General features: G+C 38.0%; 1 protein-coding gene and 1 long non-coding RNA gene across 2 annotated transcripts in view; one reads left to right on the top strand and one right to left on the bottom strand.

Moving 5' to 3' along the window:
* Positions 1-2,577: 2,577 nt before the first annotated feature.
* Positions 2,578-9,066, bottom strand: LSM8 (LSM8 homolog, U6 small nuclear RNA associated). Its single transcript, XM_067746822.1, has 4 exons — positions 8,921-9,066; positions 7,706-7,746; positions 4,963-5,090; positions 2,578-2,836 (listed from the first exon to the last, which is right to left on the bottom strand). Exons 1-4 carry the CDS (start codon positions 8,949-8,951, stop codon positions 2,746-2,748), a joined length of 291 nt encoding a protein of 96 aa, XP_067602923.1. The 5' UTR covers positions 8,952-9,066; the 3' UTR covers positions 2,578-2,745.
* Positions 9,067-9,082: 16 nt separating this feature from the next.
* LOC137229231 (uncharacterized) overlaps positions 9,083-23,228 on the top strand; it is a 206,741-nt gene continuing 192,595 nt past the window's right edge. The window contains exons 1-2 of the long non-coding RNA XR_010945597.1: positions 9,083-9,253; positions 17,375-17,458. This is a non-coding gene — a long non-coding RNA (uncharacterized lncRNA). The remainder of the gene's footprint in view (positions 9,254-17,374; positions 17,459-23,228) is intronic.

The raw sequence follows: 23,228 nt of genomic DNA, 5'->3' as shown, positions 1-23,228 counted from the left end.
TGAAGGCCCAGAATACACTATACTGCCAGTTAAGGACTGCTTTTTAATTGTGGCTACTACACAAATAGGTTCACATGCCATTATGAAGGGACTGTATACTTTCTCATCCACATGGTAAATCTTTCATGTTACACATCTGAGAAAAATGTTGACATGGATAGCCTGCATTAGGTTAAAAATTTAGAATGACTTTATAAAGGTATTAAACAGATGTTTAAGTAAAGCAAATATTAATAAAAGATTATCTTTGTTTTAAACAGATAGTATCTTTTCAGTTAAAAAGAAACAAATTAAGTCCTTTTTGCAGTTAATTGCCCTTTACAAAAAACTTTAGTGAAAATATTTTGCCAAGAATAATTTCTTTGATTCATTAAGTTGGGCTTAGTGTCTGAGTCACAAAGCACAGAGGTAATTGCAAGTTAAAATTGATTTTAGCCTTTTTTATAAATAAGAAATTGATTACAGAATAAAGTCTCATTAAAGAATATAAAAGACTTGACACTGCATATTAATCACGTTGCCACTCATAATTGTGGCTCCCTTACAATGCTCATGAAAAACGAAATCCAACTTGAATGGGTTATGAGCATAGAGCCTACCGTGTGCACCCAGGAATGAAGAATTCCATGTACCATTTGGTGTATTTTCATGCATTTCCCCCACCAACCATTAATAAAGACATCCAATTCATATTCTGGAAATGATTTTTCTGGCATCAATAAGGAAAATACATCTTGACAAGGCATTTTAGATTTCAGAAGGAGAATACATCATATTAGAAACTCATTACTGTGAGGGAGAGGGACTATGGTTTGTTTACTGGTTCATGTGTAATTTGCGTTAGATCAACTATGTTGAGAAAGCATCTGATTCTGGACATCATTTATACTTAGAATACATTTCACTTAGCAATCGAATGATCTATATTCCTTATTTGACTTTTGGAATTAGTTTACCAATTTAAAATACATTATTTATTTAAACAGAACACCTGGTTTGCAGTCCCTAATTAAAGTGGCCTGTTTGCTTTACCCACTTTGCATTATTTTCTTTTTATTACTAAATTGATCATAAAACCTTATACTACAAAAGCCAAATATTTATGAATAGCCAGTACTACCTAGCCTTCCTCTAACCCTCCCAGAGACAACCCTAAACATCAGAACATCAGCCAAGTTATTCTGGGTAATGGTGCTTGATGACCAAAACTATCTCAACAGTTCTCTCCTTACAAGTCTTGCTTTTGTGAAAATGTGAAGATATTTTCCTCTGGAAAATGTTTTAGTTGTGAACCAAAAAACTGCCATGTTTAATAAGTAGGGTTTTCAATATTAAAAAATATGATGAAACCCACCTCTGAACTCTGAAAGGATCCATTCCAGAAGCCCTTTTCAGAATTTATACAAATTAGCCATCATCTCTTCTTATTGAGCTTGTATTTTTCATTTTGAGCCAAGGGACAGCAACTATGGCCTACTGGCCAAATCCAGCCTGCCACCTGTTACTGTAAATGAAGTTTTATTGGAACCCAGCCACGGCTATTCGTCATGTATTATCTATGGCTATTTTCATGCTACAAAACAGATTTGAGTAGCTGTGACAGAGACCATATGGCCCTCAAAGCTTAAAATATTTACTATCTGCATCTTTACGAAAGAAGCTTGCCAACTCCTATTTTAAACACTTTCATTAAAAAAAAGAAGAAGAAACTATTGAAATTTTGTTTGAATTACAAGAATGTAAATATTTTTCTATTGTTATCACAATGTTACACACTTTGGCCTACATATGACTTGATGAGAATTTCTGTGGACTAGCCTGGATATCTAAACACTGCTTATAGCATTGTTTCTATGGATTCTTGAAAAGGTATACACAACCAGTTGTACAAGGGAGTTTTAGAAAATAGCCTGTTTGTAGATGAGGGACATTTATCTACTTAATTGATTCACTACAATAATCAACCAAAGAATAGGCCTGACATGCTTGGAGAAAACAGGTTTACTTCTTTTGAAATCAGGTTTATGGAACTAGGGAGTCATGAAAAGTTGTTGACAATAATAGCAAGCACTGCCTCAATATAAACTTAAGATTTATTTACTCACGTTTATAAATAACAAAAAACTCCTTTAATACTAGAAATTCCCCAATTCTTAAAGGATAAGATGGCTTTTAAGACCACATGGAATCAATTTTTTCAGGTAATATATAACTTTGTTAGCATTTTTCCTTTTCTCAACCAAACACACTTTTACCCACACTTCTAAAGTGCTAGGGAGCCACCAGGGCAGTGTGATAAATGGGGATGGTTCAGATAACTGCACAAGACAAGATTTACCTTCCTGGGACTTTCTTAAAAATTAGGGACAGAAACATATGTATCCTGCACTATTGATGGTATTTGTATGCTTAATTTATATAATACTTGAATTTCTCTTTTCAACTAGTTTTCCATAAATACTAAAATAGCAGAATGTCTTTTCTAAAAGTTCTCAAAATAATCATTAGATTTTTATACTATTTAATAGAAAAATAAAACCAAGCTACCAAATGTATGATTTAGGCCAAAAAGAAAAGTTTTTTCCAAGAAAATGTAGAAATATTTTAATTTACATATCATATTACAATGAATCAATATGGAGTCAAAATCCACAATTACACTTTCATAAAAATTCTGCCCATCATCCTCAGAATAATCAGTTTCTGTACAAAGATTTACAGATGTCCAATATATGTAGTTTATCCTTAGTGTGCTACAGAGTTCAGAGGTTCTGCTCGAATATTCCCCAGATCAAGTGCAGAATCTGTCTCTTCATCAATTTCTCCAATGACTGCACTGTAATTGTTTAAGGGAAAAAAAATCAGTTAAAACAATCTCATTTCTGATTAAAACTGAGACAAGACAGTATAAAAGAACTACTACTTAAGGTGAAAAACAAACATTTTCATAAGGTTGTGAATTATACTTTTAAAGTCACAAAACCCAAATAAATTGAAGGCAACATTGTTACAGGAACGAATATTAAAGAACAGACTGCATATAGTGTGACTAGATCACGAGTCTTTATTTGAGTAACTTCAATGAACTAAATCCATCAATGGTACATATAAAATCTATTAGTTTCCCTTTCATGATTTCTCAGTTGACTCAATTTAAATCCAACACCAAAAAGAAGTACAATTCTTCACACATAAAGATAATAATAGAACAGATACTTAGGTATCTAACAAATGATTTTTTGTTGTGATTGGCAAGGGTTAAAGCCAACAAATTTTTCCTTGATTCAACACTAACATAACACCTATAACATTATTTTCACTAATACCATGCTAAGTAACCAAGCCATGGCTCTCTAGCTGGATACAGTCATTGTTACATCCAGACCATGGGACATGTATGAAACATTATTACATAAAAAATTGGTTGTTTAAATTTGTTTGGTTTTAATGAAAGTAAATTCTATAGACAAATGTTATACAGAATTTGCCCGATTTTGCTTTAAACTGTATACAGTCTTCAGTTCTCTAATAAATGGGAAGTACCAAACTTTAGGAGAATATATTAAGTTTTTTCAATATGAAACATATCAAGATCTTAATTCCATCATTAAAAATTTAGTATCATTTAAAATCCTTATGGAAGACAGTGGAGTGCTGGAAAATGTTTTAAAACTAGCTCTCCAAGGAAAAGGAGGAGGCTGATTTGCAGTGTTGACTGCTATCCATAGTGCAGATACCCCCACTATGGCCAATTTCAAGCTACCAAAAAGACATCAACCAACCAGCTTGCAAAATTCCCCAAAATATAAAAATCTGCTTCCGTGAGCCAGTACAAGCTGGCTCCAGCATACCACTGTGTCTATAGCAATGTTTAAAATTTTTTTTAATTGAAGTTCAAAAAAAAAATTTTTTTTTAAATTAAAGTAGGAGAAATCATCTTAAAATCAATTATTATGCAGAGCCCCAATATAAACAATCAGTGCTGTTCTGGTCAGGAGACCTGGGCCCCACCTGTTCGCCTTTACAGCTCACTTCACCTAAATATTATCTCTATAGAATATTTTATAAACTTCTGATTAAAGATCAAATGATTTATACATCTAAAGGTGATTTTCTTAAGACAAACAAATAAAATGAGTAAAGTATTCCTTTATCTTCCATATCCTACTTGTCCAAAAAAAAATCTGAGATGCTAATACATCTTTTGCTGCCTTCCAGCCATGTTTTAATTTTAAACAGTACTCACTAGAAAACTGATTCAACACTCTTCTAACCTCTATAATTGCACTAATACAGAAGCTGCTAGCCACATGTGACTATTAAAATTAATTACAATTAAATAAAATCTAAAATTCAGTTGTTCAGTCACACCAGCTACTTTTCAAGTACTCAATGGCCACACACACAGCTAGTACCTACCATAGTGGACAATGCAGATATCCAACATTTCCATCATCCCCAAAAGTTGTATTGGACAGTACTGTTCTACACTGTTGCACTATTCTTAAATTGCTACCACTAAAATATATCTTCTCAAACTGCCATATCAATGCCACAAGTTAACTGAGGCCACAACATAAACATGGGACATCTTAAGTAAGCCAATTATACTAAAAAAATTAGAAGAAAAAAGTAAGTAATGGATAAATACAGCTATGTTATAAAGCATTATTTAAAATTGTTCACACAAGAGATTTCAAAGACATTTTCAAACCCTAGCCCTGGGCCCTGGAGGTATATTTATGTTCCTCTGGAATTAGGGGTACTTTGGAAGAACATTTTAAGAAGCCTCTCCAATGAAGTATTCAGTGTAAGGCAGGGCTCTTTCTGGACCCTATCCGGGCTACTTAACTATTAGAAATATGGACAAATCTCAGTAGATAGAAACCTCTTCTCCATATAGCAAGGCAGTACACCTATAGTATATTTAACTTGCCTTTAAAAAAGACATATTTTACTTACACATTATCACCTCTCACGATGTATAAACCTAGTACCACTTGTTCTACTCCCTGTGAAGAGCTGAACACTCGTTCATGGCTTTCATCCAAAATCAAATTAATGGTCTGGTCAAAACCTTTCAGTGTTCCCTGTAAAGAAAACATTCAAGAGAAAAAGACAAATATTCTGGTTTACCTGAATGTGTTAATTCAATGACACCATTTTAATTCAATGACACTGAAAGGTCAAAACCTTTCAGTGTTCCCTGTAAAGAAAACATTCAAGAGAAAAAGACAAATATTCTGGTTTACCTGAATGTGTTAATTCAATGACACCATTTTAGTTGTGAGGTACTCCAAGAGAAGTACCTATTTTAAATATATATAAGTTCTCTATAAAATACAATACCTCTTTATGATCAACAGGCACCAAACTTACCTCTTGGTTTTTTAAGAGGGGCGGTGGGGAACCCACCACACTTCTGACTAGTGCGCAGCGTTGTTGAGAATTACAAAGGACACCTATGTACTAGTTTATTTCCAAGGAAGTAGCATAAAAGCCCAGGTAGTCCAGGAGCTAATATTCTAAAGATACAAACTAAAACAAGGGAAACTTAAGGGAAATAGTCCACTACACAGCAGCTATAGCAATGTAACAGTATCACTTCATGTTACATGCTAGTAAACATGCTGCACACATTATCTCAATTAATCTCTACCCTTTGTGGTAGATACTACAAACATTCCCACTTCAGACAAGAAAATCTGAGGCACAGAGAAGTAATCCCTCAAGGTTTCATGGGCAGAAATTAGCAGAGCTAGAATTCGAACCATGAAAGGCTTGCTTCAAAGCCAGACCACTAAACTTCTATATTATACTACTGTGAACAAGCAATATAATCTACCACTTTTCAGAGATTCAAATCAGTACACAAACTTCAACTGGTAGTTATAGCTAAGGCTTAATGAGTACTTAGTATCTGCCAAAGTGTTTGATGGACCTCAAACACTTGAAGGATATATTCAGAGAAAATTTTATGAAGAATCATGGTTCTTAAAAAAGGAAGACATGGGCCTATTACAACATGGTAACTCAGATGCTATTCAAGTTTCTGAAAAACATCAATTTACATTGGTTTTGGTTGGTTAAATTTCTCATTAAAGTTTCATGTTTTAAAATTCAAAATATATAAAATTAGAGTGAAATAAAATGTTAGCTAGGAAGAGAAACATTAGTTAATGTTAGGAAGAGAAACAAAATATGGAGTATTTACTATACTGTATATACTATACTGAACTAGCACATCCATACATAGCCTCTTGGCTTCATTTTACATGCAACTATTCTATAAAGTGAACCATGTGTCAAAGAAATACACAACTACTGAACTTTAGTACTCAAAAATGCTCTTTTAGTACTTAAAAATGCTCTTTTTAAATGGCTTTCCTTCTTCTATAATTAAAGTAATTTTCCAATTTATCATCTATCCTGTTAACAAAAACAAGAAAATTTAAACTTGAGGTTTTTACAAAATAAAAAACTATTTACAGATATTTGTTAATAGCAACAGGCTTCTAAGATGAGATTAAAATATTTCAAACTGTCCTTATTTTTTGACTCAATACAATGTGAAATACCTTAAAAACAAAACCAAAAACATGATTGTTCTCTTGATTAAGAGGAAAGCAAGGCAACTAGCCTTAGCTTTTGGAGTCAAATTCAATTTAAATCCCAGTTTGGTTCTGCCACTTATATCCACGTGACTCTGGGAAAGTAACTCACTTTTTCTGAGCTAGGTTCCTAACCTAGAATGCAGGGTTAATTCTTTTTCACAGAGCTGTACCGAGATTAAGTGAGATAACACACGTAACATGCCTGGTACATGACATATGTTTAATAAATGGCAAAGTCTGACACTTTGGTAATCGTCACTTAGGGATCCACTGAAAAAAATCACAAGGATTAAAAACAAAACAAACAAATACAGAACTGCAGAATGGGAAAATAAAAGACTAAACTATAGGAATTAGATAGACAATAGAGAAAGTTTAGCAGCCTTAAAACTTTTTGGAAACTTTTTGGAACAATCATATGAATTATAAACGAAGAAATTAAATAGCCCAAAATCATGGGATAAATCCCTCAGATCAAGGAACAGGTCAAGGAGAGAATCCAAGATTTTTCTGGAATTAAAATGGGATACTGTGATAAAAGGACAAATAAGATGAAATAAATTTATTCATTCATCATAATTCATTCTACAAAAAAACAAGAGATCATACAACCTAAGAATATCTGAAGAATATCAACACCATACAAGTCTTAAATGTTCATTATTTTATAGATGTAGTATCTAAATCTTAAAAAAGTTTCTAAGAACCATACACAAAATTTCAAAAAAATTATATGATTCTGGTAGTGGTTGTCAGAACACTGAATGGGGGAGGAAATAAAAGATGGAGGAGGAAGATAAATATGATAAAATACAGGCAGATATCTGCAGACTAGACTAGAAGTTCTCTGAGGGCAGAATCTATTACCCATCCTAGCTCCTAGAAGCCTTGTATGTAACTTACAATGTTTATTAATGAAAAAAAAAAATGGATTGGCAGCTATTTATCAAAGAGATAAAGACCTGAGTCATAAGAAAACTGCAATGCAGGTGTACTGTGGTGCCTAGTCATTAGAGATCAGAGGTTGTACATAAAAATTAACAACCAATAAGCCTACAAGAAAGCAGAGAATGAATATGCCAAATACTTACCACAATCATTCTCCCATCAGAAGTAATGACAGCAACAGTTCCTGATAACTGAATCAAGGAAAGCGTATCTCAGCGCATGTAAACTGAAAACTTAAAATCTGGTAAGGAAATGGTTTAAATTACTAGGAAAAGGTAACAGAATTAAGATATAACTATTCAACACAGCCACATTTACAACATAAAAACTTTATGTTCTTCAATTTGGTGTGACATTTACACAATTTAAAGAAGGGAAAAAACAGAAAAAGCATCCCTTTCTGTGTGTGGTCAGTGTATTCTATCTTAAAACAGCTGGGGTATTTGGTACTCTTTTCTTATTGGGGAATACTGCCAATTTGACAGTTGAGCAAGATATTTCTCCCTTTCTTATACCTACTTCTTTATCTCTAAAACGAAAATTGGATCGTTGCTAATCAATGTTGAATGATTTCAAGCACGTTAAGACACTGTCTTCCAGGACCTGGCTTCTGGAATTCAAAAGAAAAGAAGCTATATTCAATGTCACAGGTACCAATATGCTTGCATCATTAAAAGCCTTTGGCATTTCACTTTTGTCCCAAATTTGTACATGAGAGCACAATGCAGTGTTCCGTTCCTAGACTTTAAAACAGTAACAGCTGTATAGGGTAATTCACATGGGCTTTTTAAAGTTATTTGTCCCTCAAAACGATCCATTACAATAGCAAGCATTATTTTAATTCCATCAACAAAGAAGTTGAGATTTCAAGTTGTAAAGGGGCAGATATTCAATTTTTGCACCATCTGTAAAGTTTTTGCTATCCTCGAACAACGAGCAAAGCCTATGAATAAAACACATAGATTTACACGACCATCGTTGCCGCTAGTTAAACTGTTCCTCTTGTTCCCAAACCTGAACGTATAGGCCCCAGGGAAACAGGAAGAATGAATCAATAGCTGATTTCTATAGAGACACGGAAAAGTTTGGAATAACCACGTTGGTGGGGTTTTTTTTTTCAGATTAAAAATAAAAGACACCTTGGGCCCGTACAAGTGGCAGGTTCCAGCCCCAGGGGCGGGATTGGTGGGTCCCAGATCCTTAACCCCTGCACCCGCATACCGGGCCCCGCAGCTGCCGGGTATCGCAACCGCCCGCCGATCCCGACCCCCTGCCTCTCCAGCACCGGTCCTCTCCGGTGCAGGCGCGGGACTCGCCACAGCACCAGCAAATGCCTGTGGTGGCCGGCTCGAGGATACGGTTGATGTAGTTCTCCAAGGCAGACGTCATGATGCTCGGCCCGGCAGCTGGCAACACAGCAGGACCGGCGACAAGGGGAGCTAAAACAGCCCGCCAGGAACTAGCGGCGGCTCCCGCCGACTGGCGGCAGCAAATACCGCGAGAGTACCGCACTGCTGCCTCCGCGAATCAGAGACTGAAAGAGCCCGGCCAACCATCCCCAAGAGGCTAAGCGACGACTAGTTTTAATGCGCGTGCGCAGTATATTTCTACTGTGCTTCTGGGCGGTGTTCTCGGAAGCCGAGAGGGACAAAGCGAGCAGGCGGTGGAAGAAAGGAAGAAGCCTTCGGAAGGTGGGGTAGTGGGGAGACGGTGGGCGAGCGGGCTTCATAGCGGAGTGGAAGGCCATGTGGCAGAAGTTACGAAGGGGAAATATTGAGAAAAGACGGGCAAGGCGGGAGACAACGGAATAAGGTGTTTTCGTCACACGTGAAATAGATGAGTGCTGTTCTGGTATGAAGTGTAGATGCGGGGAAGTGGAATCCCTAATTTCCTGCCACAGGGCCGAAAATTAACCTTCTAGAAGCTAAATGGCCTAGGGCAAAGTTGCACACGTTGTAACCATATGGTATATACGCCTGGAGAACACAGCAACAAAAAGCATGTTCGCACAGTTTGCATTTGCCTCTAAAAGTGCTCCATCGCGGAGGCGTTGTTACTCATTTATGTAAGAAACAATCCAAACAGAAAAGTGTGAGTCTCCCTTAGAAAACAGTCTTCCCTTTACCACGCCACAGCCTCCCTCCCCTCAGGGTGAAATTAGTAACTAAAAGGCCTGCAGGTCTGCTGCGCAGTCCTGGAAAGGACTGATTCTGGAAGAGCCTTCTAAATAAGGACCAGACGGTTCTAGTCCAACACTGCTAACCATATCGTGTGGGTGTCCTTGCACAAGCAACGTCAACTCATTTGGGCCTCAGTTTCCTTAGATCCTGCTACATTTATCATTTGGGGTATTTATATGTGTTAGAAAACGTCATTTATTTTACTGTGGTACCCTAACTTCAAAGGACTTGAAGTTAGGAAAAAATCTATGTACAAAATACCAGTGAGAGTTATTTCCCCTTTGTACAAAATTGCCTTATGATTTCAGTTAGACTTGTGATTTCTTAACTGAAGAATTGAGGATTTGAAAACTCTTGCAATGTCAGCAGTTTTCTTCTGAAAAATCCAGCATATGTTTTCATTACAGCATACCCACAAAATTACCTACAGATCACTCCCAAATGTTTAATATTTTATATACTTAAACTTACTCTGACCTGTTCGAAACCACATGTAGTCAGGAATTAGGTGGTGCATGTCCCGTTTTTTTTTTGGGGGGGGGGTGGATGCTGGAGGGCGGGTAAATGAAAGTATCTTCCATAAATTAAAAAAATGAAGATATTGTGTGGTTTGCAAATGTTAGACATTGAACAAAAAACCGAAGTACTAATTAGTGATAAATGAGGTATCATTAGTAAGGAATTTTTTAAAAATAATGTGCCAAGTATTTAAAATCAATAACCCATGTAGTGTTTCATCTCTTAGAGTGTGTTTATATGTGAAAATGTTCATTTACATTATATAGTAACTTACAGAACTAATTTCATCATAATACAAGTTTATGACCTTGTGTGGTTTCCATTAAATTAATATGCCAGATAAATGACAGATGTGCAGTGTTTATGGAGCATCACAAAATCTCTTTGGTTTGAAAATTTTTACATTCGTCTTAAAACTATGTTTTCTGTAGTCACTAATGATCACAGATGTGGAGAGAGCCTATGGATAAAGAAAAGTCTTTAACAAGACAAAAATGAGTTACATCTGGATGCAAACATTACATATGTGATTTATCTAAATTAGCGTTGTGACCTTGGAAGTACACGGACATAGAGAGTTCAACACCTCATAATGGAAAATTAAGTTAAAGTTCCAACAGGGGGAAATGATATAATATAAACATCTGACAACTAAAAAGTTAAGTAGGGGTACCGTGAGATTTTGAGCTTAATTCAAAAATCTCTCAAAGCGCTACCCATACTCTGTCACTCTTTACTGAGGAGTAAAAGTATGCTGGAATGTTTTTTGTTTTATTAATGGAGCACTCATTTTATGCCATTAGTTCTGAATCAAAACTTTGAGCAGATAACTAAAATTTTTTATATTTAGTTCACTTATGATTGGCTCAGTATTTCTTATGTTTCCCAACCCACTCATGAATCTCTCTCTCATTAGTAATCCAACGGCACGTATCTAGAACAACAGCCAAGATTTATCAAAAATAGGGCAGAAAAGAGATGGAAAAGGGTAGAAAGGAGTTCCCTAGATATCTGACATTCCTGGAGTTACCTTCCATTAGTACAAGGGTCCCCAAACCCCTGGCCTGCGGTGCCGCTACCGGTCCAGGGCCTGTTAGGAACCGGACCGCACAGCAGGAGGTGAGCTGTTGGTGGGTGAGCCAGCGAAGCTTCCTCTGCCACTCCCCATGGCTCCCCCTCGCTCGCCTTACCGCCTGAATCATCCCTCCCGCACCCTTGGAAAAATTGTCCTCCCCGAAAACGGTCCCTGGTGCCAAAAAGTTTGGGGACCGCTGCATTAGTAGAAACCAAGGTATGTAAAGTGGATCTTTCTCTGGTTAATGATTCTCCTGAGAAGCAGGGCATAACTCACCTCCCTTTGTATCCTGTATTCTTTCATTAACCTGAAGAATCATACTCATACTAGATTCTGAGGAAACTGAATTTGCACTTTACTGTGAATGGTTTATGGGGAAAAAATGACGATAATTATTGGAAAATTAAAATACTGCTTTTAACCTAATTTGATATGAGCTTTTATTTTTATTGATTTGTATTCCTATAAGTTCCAAAAGTGTCAACCAATCAGCAGTATATATTGAATAGATCTTTCTAGGGTTCTCCAAGGCAGAAAAGGACCTAAGTAAACCCTGGTATCTCCTTACAAGGAAATTCCTGAACAGGTACAGAGCTCTAATTATGAAATAGTGTATGGAAAAATAATAGAGATCCCAAAATATAAAGAAAGGTAATTGATGTGGAAATATTAGTTCATTTAACAGTATAAATTACAAAGTGTTTTTCATATATTATGGGGTTTTTTTTCCTTTTAAGGTATTAAGACAGGCATTTTTAACACCATTTTTTAAGGGATGGGAAAAATTAAACTAACTTGCTAATCGAGAAGCAGTATAGGATTGTGATTAAGAACACTATCTCAGGAGCTAGCCTGTTTGGATTTGGATCCTGTGGGACTTTGAGTGGATTACTTAACCTTCTTGCCTCTGTTTTCTCATCTGTAAAATGGAGAAATGATGGTACTTACATCATCAAATTGTTGGAGGACTAAAAGTGATTCTTGTAAAGCCTAGCATATAGTAAGCACTCGATTCATGTCAGTTATTATTGCTCATGGACATAGATTACATCACAGGTAACCTTTTACTCAGTCCCAGAGCTTGTTCTACTGCATTATTTTGCTCACTGCCTTTTTTTCTGATTGGATAAATTGAACAGTGCACATTTTAATTGCTTAAGGAAGGGGAAGGTGGATATGTGTTAGAATCTTGGACGTTTTATGAAAAAGGTAAGACTTAAATTGGGGCTTGAGAAAAAGTACAAATGCACTTTAGGAAAATTAATCTGACATTAATTATTTACAGTGGAGGTAGGAAGTGAGGATTAGAAGGCTAGCCGGACTCCACGTGTGAGTTTCTGATTTGTAGCAGTAGGAATGGAAAGGCGGAAGACGTGATTCAAAGATAGTGGTTAAGAAAGGCAGGGAGGCAGACAGCAAATCACAGGCAGCACAGTGATAGTGGTTGGTGAACTGGCAGAATGGCAAGAGTAGGGAGACCCAGGAAAAGACAGGGCTGCTTGTTAATAAAGTACATGGGGCCAAGCTGTAGAACTGTGTAGGTGTGACACATACTGTGCAGCAGCCAGTGGTGAGGCCACCAGACACGCTGGGTTCACTAGCAGTGGCATAACACTTTACCCTAAACATCTGGAGAACCAGTCTATCTCAGGAAGCCCACTGTGTCGTTTATAAAGGATAATGCATATTAATAAAATACTTACATATACGTGTATGCATTCTTTACATTATTTATATTTTGGAAACTTGAAACAGTAATATAAACATTTCAGCTACAATGTGACATGTACATTCCTGAAAATCCTCACATTCAAAAAAATAGCTCACTTAAAATAACAGACCTCAGGGAAAAAATAGGTCTGGCAAAGACCGCTCAAACCCTGAACAACTGAACTAGAGCAGTGGTTCTCAAACTTTGCTGCTCATTGAAAACAGCTGGGGATCTCTGAAAGCTACTGATGCCCTGGTTCCCACTCGCAGACATTCTGAATTAAATGGTGTGAGGAGAGCCTGGGCATCAGGATTCTAAAAGCTCCACAAGTGATGGTAACATGAGCAAAGTTTGGGAACCACTGGACAGCATTAACAGAGACAATAACAATCCAAATGAGAATAGCACATTTAAAAGGACATGTGAAATTCCTAACAAGAAATGCTATAGTAACTTAGAGAGTTTTACCTTTAAAAAAAGTTGAAGGGGGCTTGAAAAATGATGGTATATGGAAGAATTGACACTGCTGAGTGATGGAAGCAAGGGCAGGAGAGCATCATCCTCAGACGTTGCAGCTGTAAACTTTGCAGTTGTAAAGTTTGCAGGAAATATAGAGATGCCAGAGACAGATGGCTCTGACCCATTGTCTGTTGTTGCTTTTGTGCAGATCTAGGAGAAATGCAAAATAAGCACTATCAAAATGGAGCACATGGCTGAGCTAAACCGAGGGAAGAATAGGATGCCACACAGTGAACAGGTGTCATTTGGGTACTGTATTTCTCCAGACCAGGAGTGGTCGTGCAGTCAGCTGTGTGACTTTATATTCAGCTGTTGGTTCTTGGTAGCACAAGACATTAAATTGCTAGGAAAAATTATGTATGTACCACCCTGCTTTCTGCACTATTCCAACATTACTCCCCTGTTTAACAGTCACATGTGAGCTGAATCATATTACACCAGACAGTGCTGTAGCACAACAGACTTCTGATATTCCACTTCAGATCTGGACTTTGGTTAACCTGCCCCTATTTTACTTATCTCCTCCTGTGGTTGAGGTAGGCAGGTATTGTCACCTCTGACTTTGCCCTAAGAGGATGCTTGAATTCATACCGCTTGGGGCAGCTTTATTTAAATAGTATGTGAAGAGTACAGCTAATCCAGTGGAGCACCCAGACCTCAGCCTTTTCAATCTCTTTTGTGTGTTTGTGTGTGTAAATTACCATTTTTATGTAATCACTATTGCAAAGCAGATTAAGCAGCATTGTTTTAAGCTGAGTGCTTGACTTGCTGTTTTTGTTATTTTTGCTTGTCTTTTAAAGATGAATGTCTTTAGCGGCTTGGATTGCAGTACAGATAAAATTTGTACTGTCCTTTTTACTGTGATTTTGGCGTGACAAACTTGGAAAATGATGTTGATGGCAGAAATTAATAAGTCTGTGATCTTCAACGTGAACTCACTCGTGACGGTATAATCCACACTGAAAGAACAGGTTTATTTAGACTTGTTGCAGACGTTATATTGCGAGAGATCAAAGCTAATTTATTGATATACTGAGGTTAGGGTGTGAGGTATGAATAATGTGAGAAAGTACAGAAAGATAAATGGTGTGGTAGTGTGAAGTATATAAGAATTGTCTTGACAAAAACTAAGTTACCTTGAGTCACTAATGGAAAGCAGATGCCTAGAATTACATAAAAATATGTATGGAGTAAAAGAAAATCAAAGCTTTACCTTACTATTTCTGAAAAATTCTCATTTTATAAGTTTTGCCATTATTTGGTTTTATACATAAAATAGAATTACACTCCCACCTCTACCATTTTTTTTTTCTTTTTTCAAACCATGGATCTAGATTTTAAGAGCTAGAAGGAAATCTAGGAATTTCCAAGTCCACTTCTCTCATTTTGTAGATAGGAAACTGAGTCCCAAAGAAGCTGAGTGACTCTGAGGGTTACATAGCAGAGCCTACAGTGAAGGCCTCCTAGATTCTAGTTCAGTGCTCTTTACAGTAATTAGTAATAAAGTAACTTTTACTCACAAAACAAAATTTGAGTCTATATCTACAGATCATCAGCCCATATCCATGGATATGTCATTGTCTGCCTTTGTAAGGCAGACTTTTTCAAAGATCAGAAGGAATTGATATCCAAGAATATACTCAAAGGCAGCTCGATATTTTTCAGATATCAGTACCTCTGGGAAGAATAGCAAAAGCGAATAGGATATTGTGGTAGGCAGAATAATGGCCCCCCAAGGATGTCCACATCCAAATTCCTGGAACCTGTGATTGTTACCTTATATGGCAAAAGGGATTTTGCAGATGTAATTAAGGTTAAAGACCTTGGGGTGGGGAGAATATTCTGGATTATCTGGGTGGGCCCTACTCTAATCACTTGGATCCTTAAAACTGGAAGAGGGAGGCAGGAGAGTGGGTCTGAGAGATGTGTATGATGACTGGTTCCACTGTTGATGGCTCTGAAGCTGGAGAAAGAGGGCCAGGAGCCAAGGACTTCAGCTGGTTGTCTTTAGCTGGAAACAGCCCTTAGTTTACAGCCAGCAAGAAATCAGGTATCTTGGTCCCACAAAGGCAAGCATACCGAATTCTGCCAGTAAACCAAGTGAACAGGAAATAGATTCTCCTTTAGAGCCTCCAGAAAGGAACACATTCTGCCAACACCTTGATTTTAGTCCAGTCAGGCCCATACCAGACTTCTGACCTATTGAATGTAAAAACGATAAAGTTTTCTTGTTTTAAGCCACAAAATTTGAGATAATTTGTTATGACAGCGATAGAAAATTAATGGAGATAATGCAACCACTTAATTTATTATCTTCCTGGATTTTGACTAAAGAAAGTCATTGAGGAAAGTAGCTGTACTATACCTAGGAGATTTGGAGAATATTTGACCCTTTATGAACAATTTAAGTACTACTGCTCATGACCGTCTTTCTCTGTGGCACAAAGTCTTTCTAAATTTCTCCCTATAATTTCCTCCACAGTGAGATTCGGTGTAAAGCATGCGTTTCTTTAACCTAGATTACCATTTACTTCATGTGTGTTTCTTACCCATTATACTGGTATTATCGTAAGGTGGAGGCTGTCAGGGCAAGGAGGAGGGGTGCGTGTTCAACCTTTACTGAAATCTTAAGTCTTGATGAGGCATTCAGTGGTGTTCTTCTCAGCCTCCGTCTCACTTGTGAACATGTTCGTGGTTCTGCTGGTTTCTTCTCTGGGTTTTATTTTCCCCAAAGTCATTTTGTTAGTAAATAACAAAGCCAATCTTTGAACCTAAGCAGTCCAGCTCCACTGCAATTTTAACACTGTTGTCCAAGGGAAATGCCCAATAGAATGACAAAATAAAGACGGTGATATAAACAAGAGGTAGGTCATTTAAAGTTAATGGCCCCGGTGTGGGCACTTAGTTAGGACAGTTACAAAGAGGCAGATTCAACAATTTAAAAAATCTTATTCAACAATAAATGCCTCTGGTGCATTTATTTTATTTTTTCTTCCGTATTAGGCATCTGAGTTGTTAATATTAAACACCTCTAACGGGGGTTGGCAAACTGTAGCCCTCAGACTACAAAATTTACAATTTGTTTTGTAAATAAAGTTTTATTGGAACACAGCCATACCTATTAATTTATGTATTATCTCTGCTGGCTGCTTTTGGATGACAATGGCAGAGCTGAGTAGTTGTGACAGAAACCATATGGCCCACAAAATAATTAGTATCTGGCTCTTTACAGAAATTGTACAGACCTCTGTTCTCTAATGTCAACAAATGAGATTTCTAAAGCTTTTATATGCACATTACCAAATGGTCCTCTACAAAGTTTGCACCACTCATTCTTCCACCAGGAAAGTGAGCTAATTCATCATCCTGGTCAGCCTCAGATATGACCATAATGCCCATTTTTGACCAGCTTTGAGATATGATCCCTCCATTTTTCTGAATTTGCATCATGAATAACAAAGAAGCCAAAACTCAGATATATAAGACTTTAGAAGAATGTCTGTGGTGTCTCCTCCCTCTCTCCCTTCCTTCCTGTTGTTGGAATGTCACTGTGGAACCGAAGAAATGTTTTCCAAGTCATTACCCCATGTGATAACTCCTGCAGTGGGATTTTTCATGCATAAAAATAATGACAGAAAATAACGATCTGCATTTTAACATATGCATCAGAAACTAAATTAAAAACCACAGACGTCATAACACAATGGATTAAAAGAAATTCTCAGCAGATAGTTGTTTTGAAAAGCAAAAGGTGGTAATTCAAATTAAAGACAACCGTTTGTCAGGGGTGTTTATTATTGTTTTTCAGCTGTTCAACATCAGAGCTCTCTTAACTTCTTGAGAATTCCCTTCTTTATGAGTTTGGGTGGGACAACAGAGCTCATTATATCAGGTACGTTTTTTGCTCTTTCTTATAGCAAGAGAGATCTAGGCTGTTTATGACTACCTGACTTACAGAGAACGCGCTCTTGTGGTCACACAGCTGCAGCAAGAGCAATTTCATGAAGGAGCCATGCCGTTAATACTCCTGGTGGCATCCAGGGCACATGGGCACATCAGCAGTATGGGGCATGCAAGCTTCAGTCTGTATTGTTTTGCAGTGGTGTCCACAGGGTACTAACCCAGTTTTGCTGTGTGTTTGGGATGTGCTATGTGGTTATGTAACTTCTGAATCTTGTTCTGCAGCCTGTCTCACAATTATGTGAGCTCCTGAATATCCTTCAATTACTTCCCTTCCTGCTTGAATCAGCTCAAGCAGGTTTCTGCTTTCAAGCTGGCAACTAGGAATTCTGACTCTAGAAACATTCTGGAAGCATAGTGTTAGCAGTAAGCTACAGTAATCTTCAAACACTTTTTTTGTTCTTTTAGCTTCTAAATTTTTTTAAACTAAAAAAAAATTTTTAACTGAAACCTCCTTATCCAAGCTTACTTTAAAATCCTAAGTTTTTGTATTATAAATTTATTAATTATAAAGAATGTAATTCCTGTCACATAGTATTTTGTTTATGTGCTTTAACTGTATTTTCTTTCAAACCTTGGAGTTGCAGATTTAACTTAAAGTTTATGGCAAAGCCCATCCTTTTCAAACCCATCAACTGACTTTATTTTCACTTTAAATATGTTACCAAGCATTCTGTGAAAAGTGCTGGAAAGTCAATCCACCATGAGCCCTAAACCTCCCTGCACATCCTTTCTGGGTGTGCTGCAAATGCAAGGCCTTGGTCATTCTTTTTACCTAGCTAATTGTATGTCCCTTCCAGCTCAGTTTTTAGGTAAGTAGGTGTATAATAATGACCATTTTCTAATTCTTTCAAATCTATTTCAGTGTGCTCCAGTGACTTGGAGTTGTTGATATGTGCATCTGTGTTTGAGGGCTTTTTCTATGTATGTGTGGCAGGCTGGAAATGCTGGGGAATTAACCTCCTCAGAAAGCCGTCTTCAGTCAGTGACTGACAGGAAGGTTTGTAGATACCTCATCCCCTTCATCAACCAGGTGGGATAATTCAGGTGGGCTATCTCCAGTCATTCAACAGAGTAGTTGGCGTATAGTGCACCTTTCATCGACTGCCTTCCTTCCTGTAACACTTTTCCACTCCCTTACTGGCTTTCCCTAAATAAACTACTTGCACTTGAATTCTTGCCTCAGGATCTGCTTTTGGGGGAACCCAAACTAAGACAGAGATCATAAATACTTCTTCCTTTCAAAGGGGCCTGTGTCCTACTTGTTTGTGGCTAGCCATAGCCTAACTGCAGTCTTTATCATCTGATTTCATCTGATCATCTTTTACATGATGCAAAGGATGGGATGGGGCTTCTGCCCCTCTCCACAGACCTGTGCAGGCCTCTGTAAATATACCTGGGTAAGCAGTCACTGCTGCCGCCAAAGTTGCTTTAAAGTAGGTTGTTTACTCAAAAATGAAATACCTGTCTCTGGTACCTCAGCCAGGCTGCTGCCCTGAAGCTTCAGTTAGGCTCCATGATGCAGCAGGAAATGAAGCACAGGAATGACCCCGTTATCTGACTGTAGCACAGGAGCTTATCTTTCTCCCTGACACCACAGTGATCTAGTTGTGGCATTCAGAAGCCTGGGCTAAACTCGGTTTGGTGATTTTGGTCATGGAGAGGAAGGTTTGAGCTACCCATGCCTCTTTACTGGGGTAATTGGGTATGGGATAATTATTCTGTAAAGGCCCAGAGCTTACAGAATAAGTCACTCATGTAGGCATTGCCAATACTAGTGGCAGTCAAATACTTAAAGAAAGGCTTCTCCAGTCTTCCCCAAATCATGTTGGGATGGTGACAGTTTACCCCACCTTTTTGTGAGACTATCCCTATCATATTACCCCCTCTGAGTCCAGGGATCTCTTTATAGACCTTTCTGTTCAGAAGAATGTCTTAGGACAGAGTCCCCAGAAGTACAGCTTGAAGCAAGGATTTATTTGTTTGTGATTTATTAAGGAATTGTTTCCAAGTGAAATCAGTAAGGAAGTGAGAGAAGCAAGAGGGGAAAGGGGAGAAACCAAGCGTGGGTGAGTTTGCAGGCTAGGTTTCGCTGAGGGTAGCTTCAGTCTGACCCCACGGGGAATGCTGCTGTGTGAGTTGATGCCGTGCAGTTTTGTCCTCACTCGAGGCAAGGGAACTGGGCTTTCAAAACCTCCCACCTGTCACTCTTCAGGGAAGGCTCAGGGAGGCAAGTTTCCAGCCCATTGTGAATGAGGGAAAAGCCCAGCCAGCCCAAGGGTAGGCAGTATTCCAGGAAAGAATGTAGGTCTGGCCTCTGGAAGTAAATGCACATGAAGCCAGGAGAGAAGTGCACAGAAGCCATGAAAGCAATCTTAGGAAATCTGGGTGGAGCACTGACAGTGTGCACTTTAGTGGGTGATTCAAGGTTCTAGTCCATTTAAGATTTGGGGATATTTGAAGTAGGGAAATGTTAGGAGGGTCAGAAGATAATTCCAATTTTGTAAAAGAGATTTATAAAATGTATTTCCACTTCTTAACAAGGTGTTCAGCCCCAAAACATTCATTTGTGATCAAGGCAATTCTTTTGTTACATGGGCGGAGATAAGAAAGGGACTTGTGGAGGATCGTGCACCATATAGAATAAATTTCTTGTGACAACATTAACAAAGCCTTACATTGTTGGAAACATTTCTTGGCACACTTTGTTATTGGACTGCTCTTTAATATATATGTAATCCAAGTTTGCCCAGGAGTTGTCATAACTTGAGGGTACAAAGGAAGTCATAACAATGACAACTCAGATTTCTCTGGTTCATGCCTAATCTGCCTCATGCAGGATTTCCATAACCCATTCAAAGTCTTCTTGGTCATTCTGGGAGTCCACCTGGGATTTTTTTTGCAGTAACTCACCAAGTGTCTTTTCATTTCTTCTATTCTGTGTTTCTTTATTGATCACAGAGGCTTGGGCGTTCTCTTCATGGTGGCCCTCTCTACCAGCACCAGGACTTATACCTGTAAGATCAATGTCTGGGGAGGGGGAGTGTGTGGGAAGAAGGGGGCTGTCTCTCAAAACTTCCAGAGCTTCAGGCTGTCAAGTTTGCCATAATGATCATCTATTCTCAGTATCTTCCCTGAGCTAAAGCCATACTGCATTCAGATCATTAGTGAGGAGGATGCCTCTCTCCTTGTCTCTAGCAGAGCTTATAGTTGGGTTCTGAAGGAGTGCTGCATGTGCACCCAGGTCTCAGAATCCTTCTGAAAACAGCTCTTTCTTGCTTCTGTCTGTAGCTGTCTCCCTGTCCTCAGAGTTTAAACATGACCATGGGGATGGGTGAAGAAAAAGGCCCTCTTCTAGTCTCTTTCCACTGCATGCAAATGAACTTATGCGAATAGATGACTGTAAACACATCAGAAATGCCCAGAAATGCCCAGTCGGGCATTCTGAATTCTAACAGTTGATACACCTTTATCTTAAATTATCTTCCTATGAACACCCTTCCAAAGAAACACACACACACAGGAGACCTCTCTATAAATATAAATGTTGCAGAGGGGTTTCATTTGTTCCACTCACTTATTCAAAATTTTTTTAATGAAAGTTTGACATGCCAAAAAGTAGAAAAAGTTATTTGATACAGTATCAAATAAATAAGACATGCTTTTCTTAAGTAGCTAACCATTCTCCACAAGAATAGTAAACCGTGTGTGTGTGTGTGTGTGTGTGTGTGTGTGTGTGTATCTCACTAACTACCATAGGAAAGCAAAAAGAAAAGTATGCAGTGGTGTTTTTACCACACAGTTACTGCTGGCAACAGTGTCTCTCTTTGCATAGCTGGGCTTCTTAGGCCCATTGTGGTCAGTATTTCTTGCTGCTTTAGGTTGCCAAGTTAACTGGGTATGAGGAGGACACTACTAGATGGAGAACCTTGTTTCCTGACCATTATCAGTTCTACAAACATTGGTGGCAGAGTGTCAGCTCCTGCTCTTGATTTTACCCTGTAATGACATAACTTCTAAATAAATGGAAGTAGATGAGGTGGTTTTCCGTGTGGGTTTGGCTTGGCAGACATTGGAGTAGAGTTGTGTACAATTAGCTCAAGTTTTAATGGAGGCAGCATCTTGGATGGAATCACAGGAATTGGAATATTCCAATTTTAGCACTTCAGCAGTTCTAGTGGATTATTCCTTGTATCCAAGAGGTAGACATCTAGCCTGTCTGTACTGTGTTTTAGAAATCCTCTAGAACTAATGCTCATTTTATACATGGATAAACTGATTAAAGGATGTGGTTAAAAAACCTGCCCAAGATTACACAAATAACTCTATGGTAGAACTGAACCAGGACTCAGATCTCCCGAACATAATAGCCTTCCAGTCTTCCAAATTACCTCCCCACGTGGGCTGGCCGGCTTTTGTTTGCAAATAATGGAAAACCTGAACCGAAGTGGATTAAGGAAAAGAAAAGGCAAAGGTTTATATAAATTCACATAACCAAACTGTCCACAGACTTTTCTAATTTTAGGCTTTGTCAGAGTCTTGATTTATAGGTACATGATGCCATCGGGACACCAAGTTCATTTTGATTCTTGCAGCCCTGTCCTCCTCTGGGTGCTGGACTCATGTATATGCTAGATCTCCTCATGGTAGCGTTAATGGGCCTGACATTCTTCTCACACTATGTCAGGTCCCCGAAGCTCTCACAGAAGAGCACAGAAACTTCATTCATTGGAGGACTTAGTAAGTTGCTCACATTTCATTGGTCAAAATGTGATACATGCCCATCCCTGAACCAGTCACTGTGATCAAGTGCAAGATGCTCTGCTGGACTTAACATGGGGGTGGGATCTGCCCTCTCAGCCACACAGCTGCTTTCTGCTGGGGATGCGTGAGGAGTTCTCCTGTGGAAAATGAGGTCCTTTTGGTTGGAAAAAAAGGGGAAATGGATGCTGTGGAAGAAGCCAACAAGTATCCACTCTTCTTTAAGATGTATTTGAAACAAATGCAACAAAGCTCCAATATTAGGATACCTAAGTAGCTCATAATTTTAGTTATATTGAGTTGAATCATAGTCCCTACATATCATAACTATAGTATCCAAAATATTATTAAAATGTCTATTTTTTCCTTTTGAGTTTGTTTGAGGTTTTTTAAAATATAACCATGAACCTAAATTTGGAAATAAAGATTTAAAGATATTTGATATTTATAATTGCTGTCCTTTCAGTGAGAAGTCCTAAAATCTTATGGTTCAGAATATAATATATTTTTTTTCCAGAGACCCATGCTCACAAACTTTCTGAACAAAAAGCATTACCCAGGACCACTGCCAACTCAAAGGACAGAAAAGCTTTTTTGAGGCTTTTCCTCCTGTGTTGTCTGCACCTGATCAGCTCCCGTACACATTTTCAAATAGCCTCTGAAAATAGACTCTTTGTACCTTTCCCAACAAGCCCCGTAATTCCTTATTCTCTTTTCTTTAATAATTACTTTCAAAGTTTTACCACATCTTAGGGTGCTATACACATTGAATAGAATGAGCTGTGCAAAATAAAGATTTTGGTGTAGGTCCAAAAGAACTATGCTTTTTATGTCTGAGAAAATGTTTTAAAACTCACCGCCTACACAGCAATAAATGGTTTAATGATAGTCCTTTAAGTGCGCCATCAGAAATGTTTTATAGAATTTCATGAAAGACACAC

This window comes from Pseudorca crassidens, chromosome 8, assembly GCF_039906515.1.
Source record: "Pseudorca crassidens isolate mPseCra1 chromosome 8, mPseCra1.hap1, whole genome shotgun sequence".
Lineage (NCBI taxonomy): Eukaryota > Metazoa > Chordata > Mammalia > Artiodactyla > Delphinidae > Pseudorca > Pseudorca crassidens.
This window is presented reverse-complemented; position numbering and strand designations above follow the sequence as displayed.

What these genes read in the sequence shown, in the direction of transcription:
- LSM8 (XM_067746822.1), bottom strand. Translation starts at nt 8,951, where the DNA reads ATGACGTCTGCCTTGGAGAACTACATCAACC. An exon ending in CTTGGAGAACTACATCAACC is followed by an intron (nt 7,747 to 8,920) that starts GTATCCTCGAGC and finishes TTCAGTTATCAG; the next exon opens with GAACTGTTGCTGTCATTACT. An exon ending in ATCGTGAGAGGTGATAATGT is followed by an intron (nt 2,837 to 4,962) that starts GTAAGTAAAATA and finishes AAACAATTACAG; the next exon opens with TGCAGTCATTGGAGAAATTG.